The 22,371-nt window shown below is 53.0% G+C and overlaps 2 protein-coding genes across 3 annotated transcripts in view; one reads left to right on the forward strand and one right to left on the reverse strand.

The window, feature by feature from the left end:
- LINGO1 (leucine rich repeat and Ig domain containing 1) overlaps nt 1–16,072 on the reverse strand; it is a 288,113-nt gene extending 272,041 nt beyond the window's left edge. Inside the window, exon 1 of the mRNA XM_060174730.1 lies at nt 16,019–16,072. The gene's annotated coding sequence lies outside the window, so the exon portion shown is untranslated. The remainder of the gene's footprint in view (nt 1–16,018) is intronic.
- CSPG4 (chondroitin sulfate proteoglycan 4) overlaps nt 1–22,371 on the forward strand; it is a 53,185-nt gene that overhangs the window by 17,005 nt on the left and 13,809 nt on the right. For both annotated transcript variants that reach the window (XM_060174726.1, XM_007525788.3), the window contains 3 exons: nt 11,548–11,711; nt 14,499–18,050; nt 21,243–21,725. In XM_060174726.1, coding sequence (XP_060030709.1) covers nt 11,548–11,711; nt 14,499–18,050; nt 21,243–21,725 — 4,199 coding nt within the window. The remainder of the gene's footprint in view (nt 1–11,547; nt 11,712–14,498; nt 18,051–21,242; nt 21,726–22,371) is intronic.

The following is a 22,371-nucleotide window of genomic DNA, read 5'->3' on the forward strand; positions in this document are numbered from 1 at the left end:
CCAAGCTTTCTCCCTTATAAAGGCAGGGCAGTGGCTGCCAGGAAGGAATGCAGCTCCCATGATGGGATGTGGGCTGCCTGCCCAACTGCCCCAGGGGACCAAGAATGTGCCACCAGTGGGGCATAGGAAGATGATTTGGGGGGCAGACTAGTGGGCGTACACCACGGGCAGAGACGGAAATGTGGGCTTCCTGCTGCTTCTCTAGAGCCTCCATTTACCCTCTGTGTGGGCAGTGGAAGCCAGACATCAGACAGGCTCAAGAGTAGGGGGCCCAGGACTGCCCCTCCTTACAGTGTGTGGTGGGGGTGGGTAGGCATTGACTAAGACAGGGAGAGAGGAGGAAGAGCAGGGACAGATTGGCAAGGGGGCCTGGCAGCCACAGCAGATACTGGACAGAGTCAGGAACATGTTCTGAAGCAGCCTGGTGGGCAGAGAAAACCCCACATGCCTTTATCTCTCAGCTCTGCTAACAAGTGAGGCCAGGGCATCTTGCTGGGGCCCCTGAGGTGGGGGTGCAGAGCCCAGACTTATTTTATTTTATTTTTATTTTTGCCTTCAGGGTTATTGCTGGGGCTCAGTGCCTGCACTATGAATCCACTGCTCCTGGAGGCCATTTTTTCCCATTTTTGTTGCCCTTGTTGTTATTGTTATTGTTGTCATTGCTGTTGTTGTTGGACAGGACAGAGAAAAATCAAGAGAGGAAGGGGAAGACAGAGAGGGGGATAGATATATATAGACACCTGTAGACCTGTTTCACCGCTTGTAGAGCCACAACCCCCTACAGGTGGGGTGCCAGGGACTCGAACTGGGATCCTTATGCTGGTCCTTGTGCTTTGCGCCATGTTCGCTTAACCTGCTGCGCTTAACCACCCAGCCCCCATTTTATTTTATTTTTTACCAGAGCACTGCTCACTCTGGCTTATAGAAGAGTGGGGGATTAAACCTGAGACCTTTGAGGTGGAAGGTAGGTACCATAATGTTTATGCAGAGAGATTCTCATGTCTGAGGCTTTAAGGTCCCATGTTCAATCCCTCGCACCACCATAAAGCAGAGCTGAGCAGTGCTCTAGTAAAAAAAAACAAAAACAAAAAACTGAGACCTTTGGAGACTCCGGTGTGAAAGTCTTTTGCAACAATATTATGCTATCTCCCCAGCCCCAGCCCCCAGGGGCTTTTTGTTGTTGTTGTTGTTTTGTTTGTTTGTTTGCCACCAGCATTATTGCTGGCCTAGTGCCAGCACTGTGAATCCACCTCTTCTGGTAGCCATTTTTTTTTCTATTTGGTTTGATAGGACAGAGAAATTGAGAGGAGAGAGAGAAAGAGAGAGAGAGAGAGAGGGAGTCAGGTGGTAGCGCAGTGGGTTAAGCGCACGTTGCGCAAAGCGCAAGGACCGGCTTAAGGCTCCCGGTTCGAGTCCCCAGCTCCCCACGTGCAGGAGAGTCGCTTCACAGGCGGTGAGGCAGGTCTGCAGGTGTCTATCTTTCTCTCCCCCTCTATGTCCTCCCCTCCTCTCTCCATTTCTTTCTGTCCTAATCCAACAACGACAACATCAGTAACATCAACAATAATAACTACAACAATAAAACAACAAGGGCAACAAAAGGAAATAAATTAAAATAATTTTAAAAGAGAGAGAGAGAGAGACCTGCAAACCTATTTCACTGCTCATGAAGCTCTGGGGCCTTGAGCACGGTAACGTGAACAAGGTGAGCCAAGGCCCAGTGCAGATCCCAGTTCCTTCATGTCCTGGCAGAGTCCCAGGTAGCATCAGGCTCCACGCCTGGTGGGCTGGGTACCTCAGGCAGGACACAGGCCCTTTCTATGCCATCACCCACCCACCCCCACTCCAGGAAGTGGTTCAGGACACCCGCCCACCCAGCCCAGACAGCAGCACCCTGTTTGCCTTGGGGCAGGAAGGGCGGGAAGCTGCAAGGCCTCGTTGCCTTCAGCAAACCTCTCCTGTGTGGAGGGCAGGGACCTCCGGGAACACACGGCCCCTTTCACAGTGCTGCTAGGTTAAGCGAGGAGGGCAGAGGGCCGGGCACAATGGCTACTCTGTGCCGAGATCCCAGCACACACACACACCGCCTCCCCAAGCCCTGCACACACCCTTGGCCACCCACAGTCTTGCACACACTCAGCGTTTCCTAGGCTCTAGATACAGTGACTCTTCCAGGCAGGGGTGGTTGTAGTTGGGAGTAGTTGGTACCCCAGGATCTCCTGCCCCAACCTGGGCAGCCCACACCATCATCCCTGGGGTGTCCAGCCTACTACCTCCAGGAGGGAGAGCCCATTCCACAGATGGTGGCACTGAAACCTGGGGACTCCCCCTCACCCCAAGAGCAGCCCACACAGGCCCCCCACCCACACCTCTGCTCCCCCACTCTAGCCTCGAAGCCCAGTTTGGCCTGTGACACTTTTCCTTCTCGCCCCAACCCCCACCCCCGTCTTCAGCTTTTCAGAACCCATATGTCCCTGCCAGTCTCTCACTAGCCTTGCTGACCCTCTGAACCTGCCTGCTCCTTTGTACCACTCTCACCTCCCCTCCCCCAGGAAGCCCTCTGAGTTTTACTCCAAACTCATTATTCTTTTCTTTTCTTTTTTGAATAGAGACAGAGAGAAATTGAGAGAGAAGAAAGTGAAGAGGGAGACAGAGACACCTGCAGCCCTGCTTCACCTCTAGTGAAACTTCCTCCCTGCAGGTGGGGTCTGAGGGCTTGAACGTGAGTCCTTGCACATTGTAATGTGTGAACTCAACCAGGTGCTCCAATGCCTGGCCTCCAACCTTGTTATTTCCTTATTGTGCAGCCTTTCTCCACTCAAAGCCCCTCTTCTGTTCCCATGCCCAGGCAGGGATGCTGCCTTCTTACAAGTGCAGTCCATCAAGGACTGCACAAGGACCAAGGAGGAGTGCAGAAGTACTAGGGGATAGGCTGGGGTGGGGGGGGATGACGCTGACAGAGTTTCCAGAGCTTTGGCCAGCAAGGCCTCAGAGGCTTCTGTTGAGGCAAGGACCTGCCTGGCTCTTGTGTTTCTAGCCACACAAGGCAGCTTGTGTGAGTCCTTCCCACCCCGGACCCACAGGAAGCAACAGAGCCCAACCCCTCAATGGGCCCATTCACAGCCCTGCTCTCTGGAAAGTACCTCAGCTTCCTGCCTGTCCTCCCACTCTGACTGGAGATCGAGCCAGGTCAAACAGGCTGCTGCTCCCCCCTGCTAGGAGAAGCTGAGACAGGTGGTGCAGTGGTTAGAGCCAGCCAGCCACTTCAGCTCCTATCTGATGCTGAGGCCCAGTGTCAGCCGTGTCACCCCATCCCCCAAAGGTTTCCACCTACCTTAGAAAAAAGAGCCTGGGGTGGGGGTGGCTGGGTGGCACACCCTGCTGAGAGCACAGGTTACTATGCACACAGATCCAGACTCAAGCTCCCGGCCTTCATGAGTGGTGAAGCAGGTGTTCAGGTCTCTCTCTCTCTCTCTCTCTCTCTCTCCCCCCCTCCTCACTCCTCTCTTCTCTCTCCCTCCCCCTTCTCAATTTCTCTCTGTCCTATCAAATAGAGAGAGAGAGAGAAGAAAGGAAGGAAGGAAGGAAGGAAGGAAGGAAAGAAAGAAGGGTGAGTGGGGTCAAAGGAAGCCTCCTGCACTGCTGGTGGGAATGTCAGTTGGTCCAGCCTCTGTGGAGAACAGTCTGGAAAACTCTCAGAAGGCTAGAAATGGACCTACCCTTTGACCCTGCAATTCCCCTCCTGGGGATATATCCTAAGGAACCCAACACATCCATCCAAAAAGATCTGTGTACACATATGTTCTTGGCAGCACAATTTGTAATAGCCAAAACCTGGAAGCAACCCAGGTGTCCAACAACAGATGAATGGCTGAGCAAGTTGTGGTATATATACACAATGGAATACTACTCAGCTATAAAAAATGGTGACTTCACCGTTTTCAGCCGATCTTGGATGGACCTTGAAAAAATCATGTTGAGTGAAATAAGTCAGAAACAGAAGGATGAATATGGGATGATCTCACTCTCAGGCCGAAGTTGAAAAACAAGATTAGAAAAGAAAATATAAGTCGAACCTGAAATGGAATTGGCGTATTATACCAAAGTAAAAGACTCTGGGGTGGGTGTGTGGGTGGGGAGAAAAAAAAAAAAAGAAGAAGGGTGAGCCTGGGTGGGTGTGTGGTCCCAGGCTCCCATGTGCACTGGGGTGCTGAGCCCGCTCCTTGCACACAGTGAGCAGCCAGCTGTGGGGGAGCAGGAGCCCTGACGTGTGTTGTGTACCCGTCCCTGTGGTGTGAATGTCTCCAGTGGGCAGCATCCCCTGGCTCAAAGGATTCCTGGAACTTGAACAGCAACTCTGGTCAGCTGCTGTGAACCCCAGTCCCCCATTCTTAGGGGACCACTCTCCCCCACCTTCCTCCAGTTTTGTTTATTCAGAATCAGTGTTGTGGGCCAGGGATTACCTGCTTCCCATGCACGAGGGTCTGGCTTCAATCACTGACACCAAATTCATAGAGAAAAGGACCCTGGGGATGGAGGGAGCAGGCAGGCAGTGGTGCATCCAGTTGAGCACACATTACCATGTGAAAGGACTTGGGTTCAAATCCCTGCTCCTCATCTGCGGGGGATGCTTCATGAGCAATGAAGCATTTACTGCAGGTGTCTTTCTCTCTTCCTATCTCCCTCTCACCTTTCAGTTTCTCTTTGTCCTATCAGAGAGAGAGAGAGAAGAGACCAGCATCCTTACAGATAAGGCACCCCTGTGGGTGGCCCTCTGCTGCCTGCATCCTAGGGATGGGGCTCTTGGGTACATGTGAGTTGGATCTGAATCACAGATGGTTTCATGATCCTTGTTTGATTCCTGGAGTTCCCCAGACTAGGTTCCAGTATTGCCAGCTAGTGCTGGCATGAGGCTTGAACCAGAGGGGGTTCCAGCCAGCCCTGGAAGTAGTGTTTTATCTCTTGGGCATTCCTGCGGAAGCCTTGGCCTCCTGCAGGGGTGATGTGCTTGTTCGGGCCTGTCAGTGGCTCCAGCTGGCTGGGGGCCAGTTCATGTGTGGCCCGTGCCAGATCCCACATCCAGGCCAGCGGCCTTCTCCACTGGTGGGGCTTCAGGGCAGGTCAGTGGGGACAGGCTTGACCCATCACAGCACATTCAGATCTAAGCCCTGCAAAGGAGTGGACAAAGACCCAGGAGACAGCAAAGCAATAGGGTACCAGATTTTTTAAAATATTTATTTATTTATTCCCTTCTGTTGCCCTTGTTGTTTTATTGTTGTAGTTATTATTGTTGTAGTTATTGGTGTTGTCATTGTTGGATAAGACAGAGAGAAATGGAGAGAGGAGGAGAAAACAGAGAGGGGGAGAGAAGATAGACACCTGCAGACCTGCTTCACCGCTTGTGAAGCGACTCCCCTGCAGGTGGAGAGCCGGGGGCTCAAACAGGGATTCTTACATCGGTCCTTGGGCTTCGCACCACATGCACTTAACCCGCTGTGCTACCTCCCGACTCATAATGTCTGCTGCTCAGAGGTCCCAGGTTCAATCCCTAACACCATCATAAGCTAGATGTAGCAGTCCCCCCCCCCCATTAAAATAAGAAGATCTTCTTTAAGGGCTGGGGAAAGAAAACACCATCAGTAGCACAAAAAACTTTGATGCCTGAGGCACCAGAGGTTCCAGGTTCAATCCCTGACACCACCATAAGAGCATTCAGTCTCTCTCTCTCCCTCTCTCTCTCTCTTTCTCTGCCTTTCATTAATATTTTTTAAATTTTTATTTATTCCCTTTTGTTTCCTTTGTTGTTTTATTGTTGTAATTATTATTATTGTTGTTACTGATGTCATTGTTGTTGGATAGGACAGAGAGAAATAGAGAGAGATGGGGAAGACAGAGAGGAGAGAGAAAGATAGACACCTGCAGACCTGCTTTACCACTTGTGAAGCGACACCCCTGCAGGTGGGGAGCCGAGGGCTCAAACCGGGATCCTTAAGCCTGTCCTTGTGCTTCGCGCCACATGCACTTAACCCACTGCGCTACCGCTTGACTCCCACCTTTCATTAATATTAACAAATGAATCTTCTTTAAAGGCCAGGGAGAGAAAATACCATTAGTAGCACAACAAACATTTTATGTCTGAGGCCTCAGAGGTCCCAAATTCAATCCCTGGCACTACCATAAACCAGAGATTTAATTTAAAAAATAAAATTTATGGACCAGAAATTGTGGCAGCAGGTGGGAGCCCAAGGGAGGCTAATTTAAGGGAACTTCCTGGAGGAAGCAGCAACTTCAGAAGAGAAAGTGCCTCAGCATGGGAGCTGGGAGGGGGCTCAGCCATACACACATACACACATACACAAGGACCCTCCCTGTTCAAGCCTCCAGTCCCCACCTGCAGTGGAGCATTGCCACAGGTTTCTCTCCTATCTCTATCTTCCTGTCCGGCATCTTCTATCGGTAAAAAAGACACTGGGAGTGGTCCAGGAGGTGGCGCAGTAGACGAAGCACTGGACTCTTAAGCATGAGGTCCTGAGTTCAATCCCTGGCAGCACATGTACTAGAGTGATATCTGGTTGTTTTTCTCTTTTCTCCTTTCTCATGAATAAATGAATAAATACCTTAAAAAAAAAAAAAGGCCACTGGGAATGGTGGAGTTGTGCAGGCACTGAGCCCCAGTGATAAGACTGGTAGTAGAAAGAAAGAAAGAAAGAAAGAAAGAAAGAAAGGAAGGAAGGAAGGAAGGAAGGAAGGAAGGAAGGAAGGAAGGAAGAAAGGGATAGGGAGAGAGGAGAAGGGAAGGGAAAGGAGAAAGGAAAGAATGAATGAAGGAAAGGAAGGAAAGAAAGAAAGGCCCTGCAAAGTGAGTGCTAGCCTGGGCCCCAGGATGGCCACCCCAGCCCCTCCAGGCCTCATCTGAAGCTTCAGGCCTGGCTTGGAGGAACAAGCTGTTGTTCCCCTGGCTCCCCAGCCATGTTGCAACAATGGGGCCGGATCTTCCCGCTCACCAAGGACCATTAATAGCTCCACATCAGGAAGCAATAGAAAGTGATGGAGGAAGCCGGGCCGCACCACACGTGGTCTCCATCTGGCCAGCAGCCTCTATGGCCCACAAGCTGCCACCCCCACCCCCAAAGATAGCTGGGAGCTCAGCCTAAGGAGGGGAGGGGGGTTGAGCAAGCACCCCTTCAGACCCAATTATGACCCCAGCCAGTCCATGGAGGGAGGCAGGGAGGACTCCCCTCAGCAGTGCTCCATCACTGAGTGCCTGTGACCACCAGGGCTGGTGACACCCCTTTGGGGACAGACATAAGAGGGAGTATTTTCTGGGGTCTAGGAAGAGAGAGAGCCAGAGCCTGCAGCACAAGGCCTGGCTCTTGGAGCCCCCAAACTACAGACTGAGGTCACTTGCAATGGCTGAGCCCAACTGCCTTTAGACCCAGGGTCAGGACTGGACATGGAAAGACCCTGCCTTGTCAGGGTCAGGACCAAGTGCCAGGACCAGGCAGGCACTTTGTGGGCAGCGCCTAGTGGACAGTGCTGTAGGGCGAAGCATGAAGGTAGTCCCTCCCTGCAGCCCACACACCCCCTGACTATGGTCAGCCCCCAGCTGCATCTCTTTGAGCCTTCAGCCTAGAGCTCCTGTCTTGCAGTCTCGAGTCCCTGAGTTCTATCCCCAGAATCACATATAAACAAGGACAAAGGCAAATAGAATGGCCCAGGAGATTGTGCAGTTGCTAGAGCACTCGACTTGCAAGCATGATGTCCCGAGTTCAATCTCTGGCACTGCACATGCCAGAAAGATTAAAGTAACCATGTTTGTTTGTTTGTTTGTTTGTTTTTGGCATTGCTGGGACTTACCATTCAAGGGTAACTTTTTTTAATTCTTTTTTTAATTTTATTTATTTATTTATTTATTCCCTTTTATAGTTATTATTATGCCCTTGTTGTAGTTATTATTGTTGTTGTTATTGATGTTGTCATTGTTGGATAGGACAGGAAAAAATGGAGAGAGAAGAGGAAGAAAGAGAGGGGGAGAGAAAGAGAGACACCTGCAGACCTGCTTCACCGCTTGTGAAGTGACTCCCCTGCAGGTGGGGAGCCGGGGGCTCAAACCAGGACCCTTAGGCCAACCCTTGCGCTTTGCGCCACCTACGCTTAACCCACCCGACTCCCAACTTTTTCAGATAGACAGAAGGAGAAAGGGAAAGACAGCACACTACTGAAGCTTCTTCCAGTGCAGTGTGAGCCTCTGGGCTCAGACCTGGGCCACAAGCATGACAAAGCAGGTACATTAAGAACCTGCTGAAATAGCTCACTGTTTTGCCTTTTGTGTGACCCAAGTTCGCACCCAGCTCCCACTGCATTGCAGGAAGCTTTGGTGCTGTGGTCTCTCTCCCTCTTTCACTGCCTTTCTGCATCTCTGTCTCCGTAGACTTCAAGAACAAACTGAGCGGCCCATGAGGTAGTGCAGTAGCGAGAGTGCTTGACTTGCAGGCCTGATCTCTGGCATTGCCTATGTTTTGTCTCCTCCCCCCATGAATAAAGTTTTTTTTTTCCTTATCACCAGGCTTCCCCATTCCTGGCTGACTTTTTCAGATAGAAAGATGGGAGGGGAGGGAGTGGTGACACACCAGGTTAAACACACATAGTGTGAAGCTCAAGGATGACAGTTTGAGCCCCCGGCTCCCCACCTGCAGAGGGGTCACTTCACAAGCAGTGAAGCAGGTCTGCAGGAGTCTATCCTTCTCTCTCCTGCTCTATCTCCCTCCCCTATCAATTTCTCTCTGTCCTATCCAATAAAAATAAACAAGGGGCAGTGGGTAGATAGCATAATGGTTATGCAAAGAGACTCTCATGCCTGAGGCTCCAAGGTCCCAGATTCAATCCCCTCCACCATCATAAACCAGAGCTGAGCAGTGCTCTGGTAAAAATAAATAAATAAAATAAAGGAAAAAATGGGGGTGAGGTATAGCATAATGGTTATGCAAAGAGACCTATATGCCTGAGGCTCTTAAGTCCCAGGTTCAAACCCCCACACTGTCATAAGCCAGAGCTGAGCAGTGCTCTGGTAAATAATAATAATAATAATAAATGGCTGCCAGGAGCAGTCTTCTTCTAGTGTTTGCCCTTCTTCCGTAGCCAGTCAACAGCATCAGGTTGAGCCTGATGTAAAGTTTCGAGACCTCCTTTGAATCTGGAGAGGTGGCAGTCGTTGACTATGTGGGTCATAGTCTGTCTGTAGCCACAGGGGCAGTTCGGGTCGTCTCTGGCTCCCCAGCGATGGAACATAGCGGCGCACCGGCCATGGCCTGTTCCATAGCGATTGAGGAGGGCCCAATCATAACGTGCTAGGTCAAAGCCGAGTTGACGCTTGCAGGGGTCTGTGATGAGGTGTTTGTTCTTGACCTCAGCTGACTGCCAACTCTGTTTCCAAGAGACTAGAACAGAGAAGTTCAGTGTAGGCATAGGGGACCAGATTGAGTGACGAGACGTCAAGCGTTGGACAGGGTGGGCGAAGATATCCGCATATATTGGCAGGTCCGGTCGAGCGTAGACGTGGGAAATGAACTTAGATGATGCCGCATCCCGACGAACATCTGGCGGGGCGATGTTGCTAAGAACTGGCAGCCATGGAACCGGGGTGGAACGGATGGTTCCAGAAATTATCCTCATGGAGGAATATAATTTGGAATCGACCAAGTGGACATGGGGGCTACGGAACCATACTGGGGCACAGTATTCTGCAGTGGAATAGCATAATGCCAGGGATGATGATCGTAGTGTGGAAGCGCTCACGCCCCATGAGGAGCTGGCCAGTCTTGCAATGATGTGATTCCTCGCGCCCACCTTTGCTGCAGTTTTTATGAGATGTTCGTGAAATGACAGAGTGCAATCGAGAGTAACGCCAAGATAGACTGGCTGGGCTTCATGCCGGATTCTCATATCGCCAAACTGCACATTAAGCGCACGCGAGGCCGAGGCATGGTGTAGATGGAAAACAGATGATACCGTTTTTGTAGTGCTAGGGATTAGTCGCCATTTTTTACAGTAATCAGATATCAGAGACATGTCTTTCGTGAGTGTTTCCTCGAGGATGTCAAACTTGGATGCCTGAGTTGCACAGCAGATGTCATCGGCGTAGATGAACTTCCTTGAAGAAGTTTCTGGGAGGTCATTGATGTAAATATTAAATAGCGTAGGAGCCAGAACAGAGCCCTGGGGGAGGCCACTTGAGACAAGTCTCCATCTGCTAGACTTGTCACCCAGATGCACCCGGAATCTTCTGTTTTGGAGAAGAAACGATATAGTGTTGGCCACCCATGGAGGCAGGCATCTTGAGATCTTGACTAGGAGACCACGGTGCCAGACCATGTCATAGGCTGCTGTGAGATCAACAAAGACAGCACCAGGAGCAGTGGATTCATAGAGCAGGCACCAAACTCCAATGATAACCCTGGAGGCAAAATTTTAAAAATAATAAGAAGAAGAAAGACAAAGGGAGAGAGGGAGAGACACCACAGCACTGAAGCTTTCTCTAGTGCGGCAGAAGCCAGGCTCAAACCTGGGTCATAGGCATGACAGCAAGTACACACAGGACCAGTAAAATAGCTCACTTGGATAGTGAGCTGCTTGCCTTGTGTGAGATCCAGCTTTCAGCCCAGCCACCAGGGCATTGAAGGAAGCTTTGGTGCTGCGGTCTCTTTTACTATCTCTATTAAATAAATTAAATGAATGAATAAATAAATAAATAAATAAATGTCTAGGCAGTGGCACACTCAATTGAGTGCACACGTTACCATGCACAAGGACTCAGGTTCAAGTCTCCACTCTCCACCTGCAGGGTAGTGGGAAGCTTCACAAGTGGGAAGCAGGGCTATAGGTGTCTTTCTTTCTCTCTTCCTATCTATCTCCCCCAGCCCTCCCAATTTCTCTCTCTCTATCCTATCAAATAAACAATAAATAATAAAAACAGGTGAGCTATCTTGTCATTCCACAAATCTTTTTCTTTTTTTTTTTTAGTTTCTATTCATGATTTAATAATGATTAACAAGATTGTAAAATAACAGGGGTGTTTTTTTGTTGTTGTTGTTTTTTTACTCCAGGGTTATCACTAAGAATCCACTGCTCCTAGAGGCCATTTTTTCCCTTTTGTTGCCCTTGTTTAAACAGGGGTATAATTCTGTACACCCCAGAGTTCCATGTCCCATCCCCTCCACTGGAAGCTTCCCTATTTTTTAATCCCTCTGGGAGTGTGGACCAAAATTCTTTATGAGGTGCAAGAGATGGAAGGTCTGGCTTCTGTAGTTGCTTCTCCACTGAACATGGACACTGACTGGTCAATTCATACCCCCAGCCTATTTCTATTTTTCCCTAATGGGGTAGGGCTCTGGAGAGGTAAGGTCATAAAGCTTTTTCTTAATGGACCATGATAAATGGTACTACAGTGCTCTGGGCTCTGTCACATAATAGTAATGAGGACCATGAGGAGAAAGAGGAGGAAGATGGTACATCCTCTGAGCCATGCCCACAGTGCCCTCTCTCCCACAGCCTCCTTCTTCGGTGAGAACCACCTGGAGGTGCCCGTGGCCACAGGGTTGGCTGACATTGACCTTCAGCTGCAGTTTTCCACTGCCCAGCGGGAAGCCCTGCTTCTCCTGGCAGCAGGCCCAGCTGACCACCTCCTCCTGCAGCTCAACTCTGGACGCCTGCAGGTCAGTAACTGCTTCCTCAGCTCAGTGTGGCCCCAGCCGGCTGCATGGCCTTGGGCAGGTCCCTTTCACCTTGGGAGCCAGAGTTATGTCCTGAGTGTACAGCAGCACTCTGCCCCCAGGCTGCCCCACTCTGAGCGGCTCTGCCTCCTGCTCTGATTTCTCACCACGCTGCCTAGTCCAGCTGCCACCAGGCCTTTGCTCCTTACTCTGCCTCTGCCTTGCCTTGTCCCTGTGCCTGCCTAGCTCCAGCCTCCCCTGAAGCCTTGATACGCACAGCCCTTCCTCCAGGGAGCATCCCTTTGCTGCTCACCCCCTCTCAGAGCACCCCCCCCATACTCAAAGATCCCTCCAGCATCTGTTGATAATGCTGATAACCATACTGCCCTGGTTTTCTCATTTTTCCTTACATCCTTCATGTCACCACAAGCTTTTATGGCTTTGCTTTGAAAGGCTTTATTAATGAGAGATAAAGAGATCCAAAGCATCACTGTGGTACATGCACTGCCAGGGATCAAACGCAGGACCTCAATGTTTGGGAGTCCATTGCTTTATCCACTATACCACCTCCCGGGAAGTACACCATAAATTTTGTTAGCAAGGAGTCTTCAGACTCTCTCTTGAGGTTTCCCTTTGACCATGGAGTATTTGAGAACCCAGGGTCCTCATTCAAATTTGGGGTTTTGTCTGCTTCTATACCCCAATTGGGAAGGACCATGGCTGGTCATTATTATCACCTGCTGCCATTATTGCTTCTCACCACCACAAGGTGTCACTGTTGTACACTGGCCTGGTGCAGCCTGGCACTGGTCCTCTTCAGCTCCTGTCTGTAGGGTACAGTGATGCCACACCCCATGCACCACAAAGGTGCTCCCTATCAGCACTGTCATGGTCCTGGTTCATAGCACTTTGCTCCTTCAGTTTTCTTACCCTGCTGCCATTTGGTTGTGGAAGTAGCATGGAGACAAAGCCACATCTCCCCCCACCCCACCCCAGTCCAGATCTGGGAACAGTCTGTAGAACTGAACACTTCCTCATCCCTGAACTTTGAACCTGTCTACCTAAGTGACCCAATGGTGTTCTGTCCTGCTTATGAGGACTCCTTGGGGATTCCAGGTGCCCCCTCTTCCAGGGATGGAATCTTTTGGACTACACAGTGGCTTTTGTGGCAGCTCTCACCCCCCCTGCCCCACCTCCCAAAAAAAAGAGCAGATGGATAGGAGAAAAAAGTTTAATCAGGACTAGAGAGACAGCACCAATGGGAGTGCAACAGACTTTTATGTCTGAGGGACAAAAGGCCCCAGGTTTAATCCCCATTACCACCATAAACCAGAGTTCTAATTAAAGTATAATAATATTTTTTTTAATGTTGACTCACTCTGGCTGGAAAAATAGTAGTGGCCTAGCCTCCCCACACCCCACTTATTAAGTAAATACAATAAATATGTATAGGGAATTGAGGAGACAGCATGATAATCGTGCAAAAGACTTTCATGTCTAAGGCTCTCAAGGTCATAGGTTCAATCTCTATCACCACCATAAACCAGACCTGAGTAGTGTTCTGGTATTTCTGTGTCTTTCTCTATTTCATTCTTTTTTTTTTTTTCTTTTTTTTCTTTTTTTTACCAGAGCACTGCTCAGCTCTGGCTTATGGTGGAGCAGGAGTTTGAACCTGGGTCTTTAGAGCCTCAGGCATGAGAGTCTCTTTGCATAACCATTATGCTATCTACCCCTGCCCTTCTCTATTTCATTCTTATTAAAATAAAATCAATTTGGGAGTTGGGCTGTAGCCCAGCGGGTTAAACGTACATGGCGCAAAGCGCAAGGGCCGGCGTAAGGATCCTGATTCGAGCCCCAGGCCCCCACCTGCAAGAGGTTGCTTCGCAAACAGTGAAGCAGGTCTGCAGGTGTCTATTTTTCTTCCTCCTCTCTGTCTTCCCCTCCTCTCTCCATTTCTCTCTGTCCTATCCAACAACAACAACAACTATGACAACAATAACAACTACAACAAGCACAACAACAAGGGCAACAAAATGAGAAAAATGGCCTCCAGGAGCAGTGGATTCGTAGTACAGGCACCAAGCCCCAGCAATAAACCTGGAGGCAAAAAAATAAAATCAATTTTAAAATATGTATAGGGCCAGCATAATATCTCACCTGGATAGAGTCCCTCCTTTGCTATGCTCATGACCCAGATTTAAACCTAAACCCACTACAGTGGAGGGAGCTTCAGTGTTATGCTATCTTTCCTGCATGCGCCCCCCCTCTCCCCCGCACCTCCCTTGTCTCTATCTGGAAAAAAAAAAAAAGTGCCCTGGAGAACGCTGGCAATGACAAAAGATAATAATACAATAGCAGCCCAGAAGGTGGCACATTGGACAAAGTGTTGAACTCTCAAGTATCAAGTCCCAAGTTTGATCCTCAGCATGGAATGTGCCAGAGCGATGGATGCTCTGGTTCTCTCTCACTTTCTTCCTCTCTCTTGCTCATAAATAAATAAATTTTTAATTAATACTACTTAATATGTATAATACTTTAAAAGTTTGACTTTCTAGACAGGCATCTTGCTATATGTCAGCTCTTTGTGGGCGAGGGTAGGGGGTCACTTGCAGTTTACACGGGGTCCCCAGGGCCGAGAAGACCTGACAATGCTCTGTTGGGTATTTGGGAGATCAGTGCAGAGGTGGCCAGAGAGGGGCAGCATGAGACACTCCAGTGGAGGGTCCACTGCGCTTTACAGAAAGCAGTGGCAGCAGCGTACCATCCCCACCCCACCCCGTCTCTCCTCAGGTCAGGCTGTCCCTGGGCCAGGAGGAGCTGAAGCTGCAGACACCAGAGGAGCCGACCTTGAGTGACACTGCCCTCCACACGCTGGGGCTGACAGTTTCTGATGGTTGGGCTCAGCTGTCAGTGGATGGGGTCCTGAACTCCTCCGCTGCAGCCCCAGAGGGCCTCCTAGAGGCCCCCTATGGGCTGTTTCTGGGGGGCACAGGGAGTCTAGCCCTGTCCTACCTACAGGGAGTCAGCCGGCCCCTGAGGGGCTGCATCCAAACAGCCACACTTAACAGTCGGAACCTCCTGCGGCCGCTGACCCCTGATGTGCCCGAAGGCTGTGCCGAGGAGTTCTCCGCTGGTGAGGACGTGGCCCTAGGTTTCTCGGGCCCCCACTCACTGGCTGTCTTCCCAGCCTGGGCCACTCGAGACGAGGGCACCCTGGAGTTCACACTGCTCACGCGCAGCCAACAGGCACCCCTGGCCTTCCAGGCAGGGGGCCGGCGGGGCAACTTCATCTATGTGGACATCTTCGAGGGCCACCTGCGGGCCGTGGTGGAGAGGGGCCAGGGCACCGTGCTGCTGCACAACAGTGTGCCTGTGGCTGACGGGCAGCCCCATGAGGTCGCCATCCACGTGGACGCCCACCGGCTGGAGATCTCCGTAGACCAATACCCCACACGTACATCCAACCGTGGCGTCCTCAGCTACCTGGAGCCCCGCGGCAGCCTCCTCCTAGGCGGCCTGGACGCTGAGGCTGCCCGCCACCTCCAGGAGCACCGTCTGGGCCTGGCACCAGGGACCGTCACCGCCTCCCTGCTAGGCTGCGTGGAGGACCTCAGCGTGAACGGGCAGCGGCGGGGGCTGCGGGACGCCCTGCTGAGCAGAGACCTGGTGGCCGGCTGCAGGCTAGAGGAGGATGAGTATGAGGAAGATGGCTACGGGCCCGAGGAGACCTTCTCCACACTGACCCCAGAGACCTGGCCGGGCCTGGAGTTGCCCGAGCCCTGTGTGCCTGAGCCAGGGCTGCCCGCCATCTTTGCCAACTTCACCCAGCTGCTAACCGTCAGCCCGCTCGAAGTGGCCGAGGGCGGCACCACCTGGCTGGAAGGCCGGCACCTGCAGCCCACACTGGACCTGAGCGCAGCGGAGCTGAGGAAGTCACAGGTGCTGTTCAGCGTTAGCCGTGGGCCACGCCATGGAGAGCTGGAGCTGGACGTGCCTGGTGCCCAGGCCCGAAAGATGTTCACCCTGCTGGACGTGGTCAACCGCAAGGCCCGCTTTGTCCATGACGGCTCCGAGGAGGCATCTGACCAACTGCTGCTGGAGGTGTCAGTGGTGGCCCGGGTGCCCGTGCCCGCCTGCCTACGCAGGGGCCAGACCTACCTGCTGCCCGTGCGGGTGACACCGGTCAACGACCCACCCCGGGTGGTCTTCCCACACGGCAGCCTCATGGTCATCCTGGAGCACACGCAGAAGCCACTGGGCCCTGACATCTTCCAGGCCTACGACCCAGACTCAGCCTGCGAGGGCCTCACCTTCCAACTTCTGGGCGCACCCAGCCTGGCCCCGGTAGAGCGCCGCGAGGAGCCGGGCCAGCCTGCCGCTGAGTTCTCCTGCCGCGAGCTGGAGGCGGGCGGCCTGGTGTACGTGCACCGAGGCGGCCCGGCCCAGGACCTGACCTTCCGGGTCAGTGACGGGCTTCAGGCCAGTCCCCCGGCTACGCTGAAGGTGGTGGCCATGCGGCCAACCATCCAGGTCCGCCACCACACAGGGCTGCGCCTGCAACAAGGCTCTGCTGCCCCGGTGCTGCCCGCCCACCTGTGGGTGGAGACCAACGCGGTGGGCCAGGACGTGGGCGTGCTGTTCCGCCTGGCCACACCCCCGCGCCTGGGAGAGCTGCAGCGGCAGGACGCGGGCGGCCAAGAAGGTGCTGAGTGGCGGGCGGTGCGGACCTTCCAACAGCGCGATGTGGAGCAGGGCCGCGTGCGGTACCTGAGCACTGACCCGCAGCACCACCTGGAGGACGGCCGGGAGGAGCTGGCCCTGGAGGTGCAGGTGGGACAGGAGACGCTCAGCAACCTGTCCTTCCCGGTGACGGTGCAGAGGGCCACCGTGAGGCTGCTGCGACTGCAGCCCCTGCGAGTCCATGCCGATGCGCAGGAGACCCTGACCACGGCCCACCTGGAGGCCGCCCTGGAGGAGGCAGACTCCAGTCCCCCCACCTTCCGCTACGAGGTGGTCCAGGCCCCCCGGAAGGGGAACCTGTGGCTGCAGGGAGTGCGGCTGGCTGAGGGCCAGGGCTTCACGCAGGACGACCTGCAGGCTGAGCGGGTGGCCTACGAGGCCACCGTGCGCACCTCCGAGGCCACCGAAGACACCTTCCAGTTCCGAGTGACGGCGGCCCCGCGCTTCTCCCCGCTGTACACCTTCCCCGTGCACATTGGGGGTGACCCGGCCGCGCCCGTGCTCACCAACGCTGTGCTGGCCGTGCCCGAGGGCGGCGAGGCTGTGCTCTCTGCCGACCACCTGTTCGTCAGGAGCCAGCAGGGCACCAGCTACCTGTTCCAGGTGGTGGAGCAGCCCCGGCACGGCAAGCTGGCCTGGCGGGGTGCAGGAGATCAGGCCGAGCCTGTGGGCTCCTTTACCAACGAGGACCTGCTGCAAGGCCGGCTGGTCTACCGGCACGACGGCTCCGAGAGCACCGAGGATGACATTCCCTTCGTGGCCGCCCGACAGGCAGAGAGCAGCGGGGACAGTGGGGACGGAGATGCGGCCGGGGAGGAGGTGCGGGGCGTCCTGCGGGTGGCCGTCCAGCCAGTCAACGACCACGCCCCAGTGCAGACGGTCAGCCGCGTCTTCCACGTGGCCCGCAGTGGGCAACGGCTGCTGACCACAGACGACGTGGCCTTCAGCGACGCGGATGCCGGCTCCCACGATGCCCAGCTGGTGCTGACCCGCAAGGACCTGCTGTTCGGCAGCATCGTGGCGGCCGACGAGCCCTCGCAGCCAGTGTACCGCTTCACGCAGGAGGACCTGCGGCAGCACCGCATCCTGTTCGTCCACTCAGGCGCTGACCGCGGCTGGATCCAGTTGCAGGTGTCGGACGGGCAGCACCAGGCCACGGCGCTGCTGGAAGTGCAGGCCTCCGAGCCCTACCTCCGAGTGGCCAACAGCTCAGGTCTTGTGGTGCCCCAAGGAGGCCAGGCCACCATCGACCCAGCAGTGCTCCCCCTGGACACCAACCTGGACATCCGAGGTGGGGATGAGGTTCGATACCAGGTGACCAGCGGCCCACGCTGGGGGCAGCTGCTGCGGGTCGGGCAGCCAGCGTCGACCTTCTCGCAGCAGGACCTGGTGGACGGGGTCGTGGTCTACAGCCACAATGGCAGCCGAAGCCCCCGGGATGCTCTGACCTTCTCAGTGGAGGCGGGGGCCGAGCGGGCTGAAGCCACACTGCAAGTGACTGTCACCCTGGAGGGCCCGCTGGCCCCACTGCACCTGGCGCGGCACAAAAAGGTCTACGTCTTCCAGGGGGAGGCAGCTGCCATCAGGACCGACCAGCTAGAGGTAAAGTGGGTGTGGGTGGAGAGAGGCTCCCCAGCCTGCCGCCCTGCCTGCCTGCATGCACTGGGACACGCCTGTCTTGGCTGTTTATGCACCTTGAGCCTTCACACCCACATGCATACATGTGCAGGCTGTCTAGCCATGCGGATTCCCGGGACCCCATCTAGGCCACAGAGTCTCTGAAAAGCCTGGAAATATGTATTCTAATAACTGTACATTCCCTGGAGAGGTTTTGTTGTTGTTGTTTTTTCCTGAGATACTAGAATATACATGTATATGGTTTCTGAGGGTTTTTTGGTTTGTTTATTTTTGTTGTTGCCACCAGGGCTATCACTGGGGCTCAGTGCCAGCACTAGAAAGCCACTGCTCCTACTGGCCATTCTCCCCCTTATTTTTTATTAGGTAGGACAAAGAGAAATTGAGAATGGAAGAAAAGATAGAAAGACACCTGCCAACCTGCTTGTTGAGACAACCAGTCCTCCCTGCAGGTGGGGAGTGGGGACTTGAACCCAGGTCCTTGCACATGGTAATGTATTCACTTAACCACATGTGCCACCACCCAGACCCCTGGTTTTTGTTTGTTTGTTTGTTTTTGTTTTTTAACCAGTGCTCTGCTCAGCTCTGGCTTATGATGGCATTGGGAATTGAACCTGGAACTTTAGAGCTTCAGGCACAAAAGATTTTGCAGGCCAGTGGGAAAGGTCATTTGGATAGTGCACTATTTTGCTATGTGTGCGACCCAGATTCAGTCCTGGGCCCCACTACATTGAAGGAAGTGTCAGTGCTGTGGCCTCTTTCACACTCTGTCTGCCTCTCTGTCTCCATAAAAAAAAATTTTTTTAAGCCTTTTTGCATAGCCATTATTCTATCTCTCCTGCTCTGGTTTGAAAATATTTTCTTCTAGTCATTTTCATATGATTTTTATTATTCCTTATTCAACATTATTTAACAGAATGATAAGATTTCAGGGGATAGCTTCACACTTATAGATGTGAGTGTACAGTTCACCATCCTCACAGCCTCCCTCACCTCTGACAGCCACCACAGTTGTCCCAAAGTCTTAGAGACAGTTTGCTTTCACAGATGTGAGTGAAGACATCTGGTAGTTGTCTGTCATGCCCCCCCCTTTTTTAAAGATTTATTTACTGTGTATAAGAAAGGGAGAGAGGAGAGAAACCAGAGCACCACTCTGGAACATTTGGTGCTGCGGATCAAACCTAGAACCTCAGACATGTAAGTTCAGTGCTCTACTAGCTGGGCCACCTCCCCAGCCCAGTTGGTCACCTCTTAGCTTCTCTCACTGAGCATACTCACCTCCAGTCCTGGAGTGTCTCCAGAGGTGAGATTCTGAGGACAACAGGCCTCCAGCACAGCCCTGGCTGCACTCCAGGCTCCTGGTCCTCAGCATTTCCCCAAACCTCAGGTTCAAACTTAGGAACTGGGGTTGCTGACTGGCTACCCACACTCACAGGGCAACCAGCAGACCCACTCTTACTGTGTGAACTCAGGCCACTTCCTTGGCTTCTCTGGGTCTTATCATCCTACATTGCAGATTTCTTCTCCTTTTTCCAGCCCTGGGGCCTTACTAATGCACAATCCCACCATTTCCACACTTATTTTTTTTTCCATTCTGTTATTTCAAATAGAAGAGGCAAGGAGGAGAGAGACACTACATGCAGTACTGCTCCACCATCTGTGGAGCTTCCCTAAGTCCTGTGGTGCTCCCATGTGGTGCTGGGGAAGGTTCCCATTCTACTGAGTGTGCTCTCTCTGGGACACACTTCCTGGGCCACACTGTTTCTGAGCCTGTGTGATTCTGTAACTAAGCACCTGTGACAGCAAGAAGGCTCTGTCCTGGGTGGAGAGGGACAGGCAGCATGTGAGCCAGGCTTTGCCAAGGCTGGAGTGTCTGTGGCAAAGTGGTGGGGACGGCAATCAAAGCTGAGGAAACAGTCCAGGCACTGAGTCAGGGCTGTGGTATAGGGACACTGTGGAGCCCCTTGTAGGTGGACCCACCCACATGTGAGATAGCAGGCTGGGCTGATGGGAGAGGAATCTGTGCCACTTGGAATTACTAGTCGCCCTCTGGTGGTGAGGAGTGGTAGTAATGGGGGAATATTAGCATGTGCACGAGTATACAAACACGTGTATGGGCTTACTTGCCTGCCCCTCCACATAGCAGTGTGTGGTGTTATTGTATATGTTTGTGTCACAGAGCCTCAGGAAATGAGGGTGGCGTGAAGCTCCATCTGTCCTAGCATAGCTTTTTCTTTTTTCTTTCTTTTTTAAGATTTTCTTTACTAGAGAAAGAAAAACGAGGAGGAGGAGGAAAGAGAGAAACAGAGCCAGCATGTAATTTTGATATACACACTTCCAGGAATTAAATTTGGGATCTCATGCTTGAGCATCCAATGCTTTATCCACTGTGTCACCTTCTAGGCTGCAGCTATTTTTCCCCTAAGATTTATTTACTGAGGGGAGAGGAGAGGGAGAGCATAATGGTTATGCAAAGAGACTTTCATGCCTGAGGTTCCAAAGTCTCAGGTTCAACACCTGCACCGCCATAAGCCAGAGTTGAGCAGTTCTCTGGCTAAAAAGAATATATATAGTGAAAGAGAGATAGAGCTTCAAGGGGCTAGGGAGACAGCATAATGATTATGCAAGACTCTCATGCCTGAGGCTCTGAGGTCCCAGGTTCAATCCCCAGCACCACCATAAATCAGAGCTGAACAGCACTCGTGTGTGTTCTCTCTATATCTCTCATTAAAATAAAATAAATAAAATAATTTTAACTTAGTTTTAAAAATAACTTTGAAAGAGGTGCGAATGAGACAGAGAGGGGAGAGAGGGAAGCCAAAGCACACTGGTACCTGCAGTGCTGGGGACAGAACCGGGAGCCTCAGGCTTGTTTTCTTCTTCTCCTTCTCCTTCTCCTTCTCCTTCTCCTTCTCCTTCTTCTTCTTCTAGCGTTTGCCCTTCTTCCGTAGCCAGTCCACAGCGTCAGGTTGAGCCTGATGTAAAGTTTCAAGACCTCCTTTGAATCTGGAGAGGTGGCAGTCGTTGACTATGTGGGTCATAGTCTGTCTGGAGCCGCAGGGGCGGTTCGGGTCGTCGCTGGCTCCCCGCGCCATTCCCCCAGCTGCCCCCAGCGTGGCTTTCAAGGCGCCCACCTGCCGCCTCCCCCTGTGCCCCCAGGTGGTCCAGGAGGCGGTGTCGCCCGCCGATATCGTGTTCTCCGTGCGGACTCCCCCACGCGCCGGCTATCTGGTGACCGTGTCCCGCGGCGAGTCCCCGACCGAGCCGTCCAGCCTGGCCCCGGTGCGCAGCTTCTCGCAGGAGGCGGTGGACGCGGGCCGGGTGCTGTACCTGCACTCGCGCCCTGAGCTCTGGAGCGACGCCTTCTCCCTGGACGTGGCCTCGGGCCTGGGGCGCCCCCTGGAGGACGTGCGCGTGGAGCTGGAGGTGCTGCCCGCCGACGTGCCGCTCGAGGCGCTCAACTTCAGCATCCCCGAGGGCGGCGGCCGCACGCTGGCGCCCCCGCTGCTGCGCCTGGCCGGGCCCTTCTACCCCAGGCTGCCCGGCCTGCAGCTGCGGGTGCTGGAGCCGCCCCGCCACGGCGTCCTGCGCAGGGAGGACCGGCCGCAGCGCGGCTCCCTTGCCGCCTTCTCCTGGGCAGAGGTGAGTCTGCGGCGGGGGAGACAGGAATGACCAGACGGCAGGGAGCCCGCTTTATAGAGCACCTCTGGTTGAGAAGCCGTGACTCCTTTCCTCTCTGGGTGGAGAGTTCTTGTCCCTTTTCCTCCTAACATCCTTCTGTCCTCCCCTCCCTTCCTCCTTCCTTCCTTCCAGGAAGAATGATTGTCCTGGGATGATAACTCACCTGCTAGAACACACTTTTTTTTGTAATTTCTTTTTTTATTAATTAATTATTTATCCCCTTTTGTTGCCCTTGTTTTATTGTTGTGGTTATTATTGTTGTTGTTGATGATGTCATCGTTGTTGGATAGGACAGAGAAATGGAGAGAGGAGGGGAAGACAGAGAGGGGGAGAGAAAGACACCTGCAGACCTGCTTCACCCCTGTGAAGCAACTCCCCTGCAGGTGGAGAGCCAGGGGTTCAAACTGGGATCTTTACACCAGTCCTTGTGCTTTGTACCACATGCGCTTAACTCTCTGTGCTACCGCTCGACTCCCTTTTTTGTAATTTCTTTGGGGGGGGGGGATTAACAGTTTACAGTTGACAGTTTTCCACATAACAATTCAACCCCCCACTAGGCCCTCTGCCATCCTGTTCCAGGACCTGAACCCTATCCCCCACCCCAGAG

This window comes from Erinaceus europaeus, chromosome 16 (assembly GCF_950295315.1).
Source record: "Erinaceus europaeus chromosome 16, mEriEur2.1, whole genome shotgun sequence".
Classification (NCBI taxonomy): domain Eukaryota; kingdom Metazoa; phylum Chordata; class Mammalia; order Eulipotyphla; family Erinaceidae; genus Erinaceus; species Erinaceus europaeus.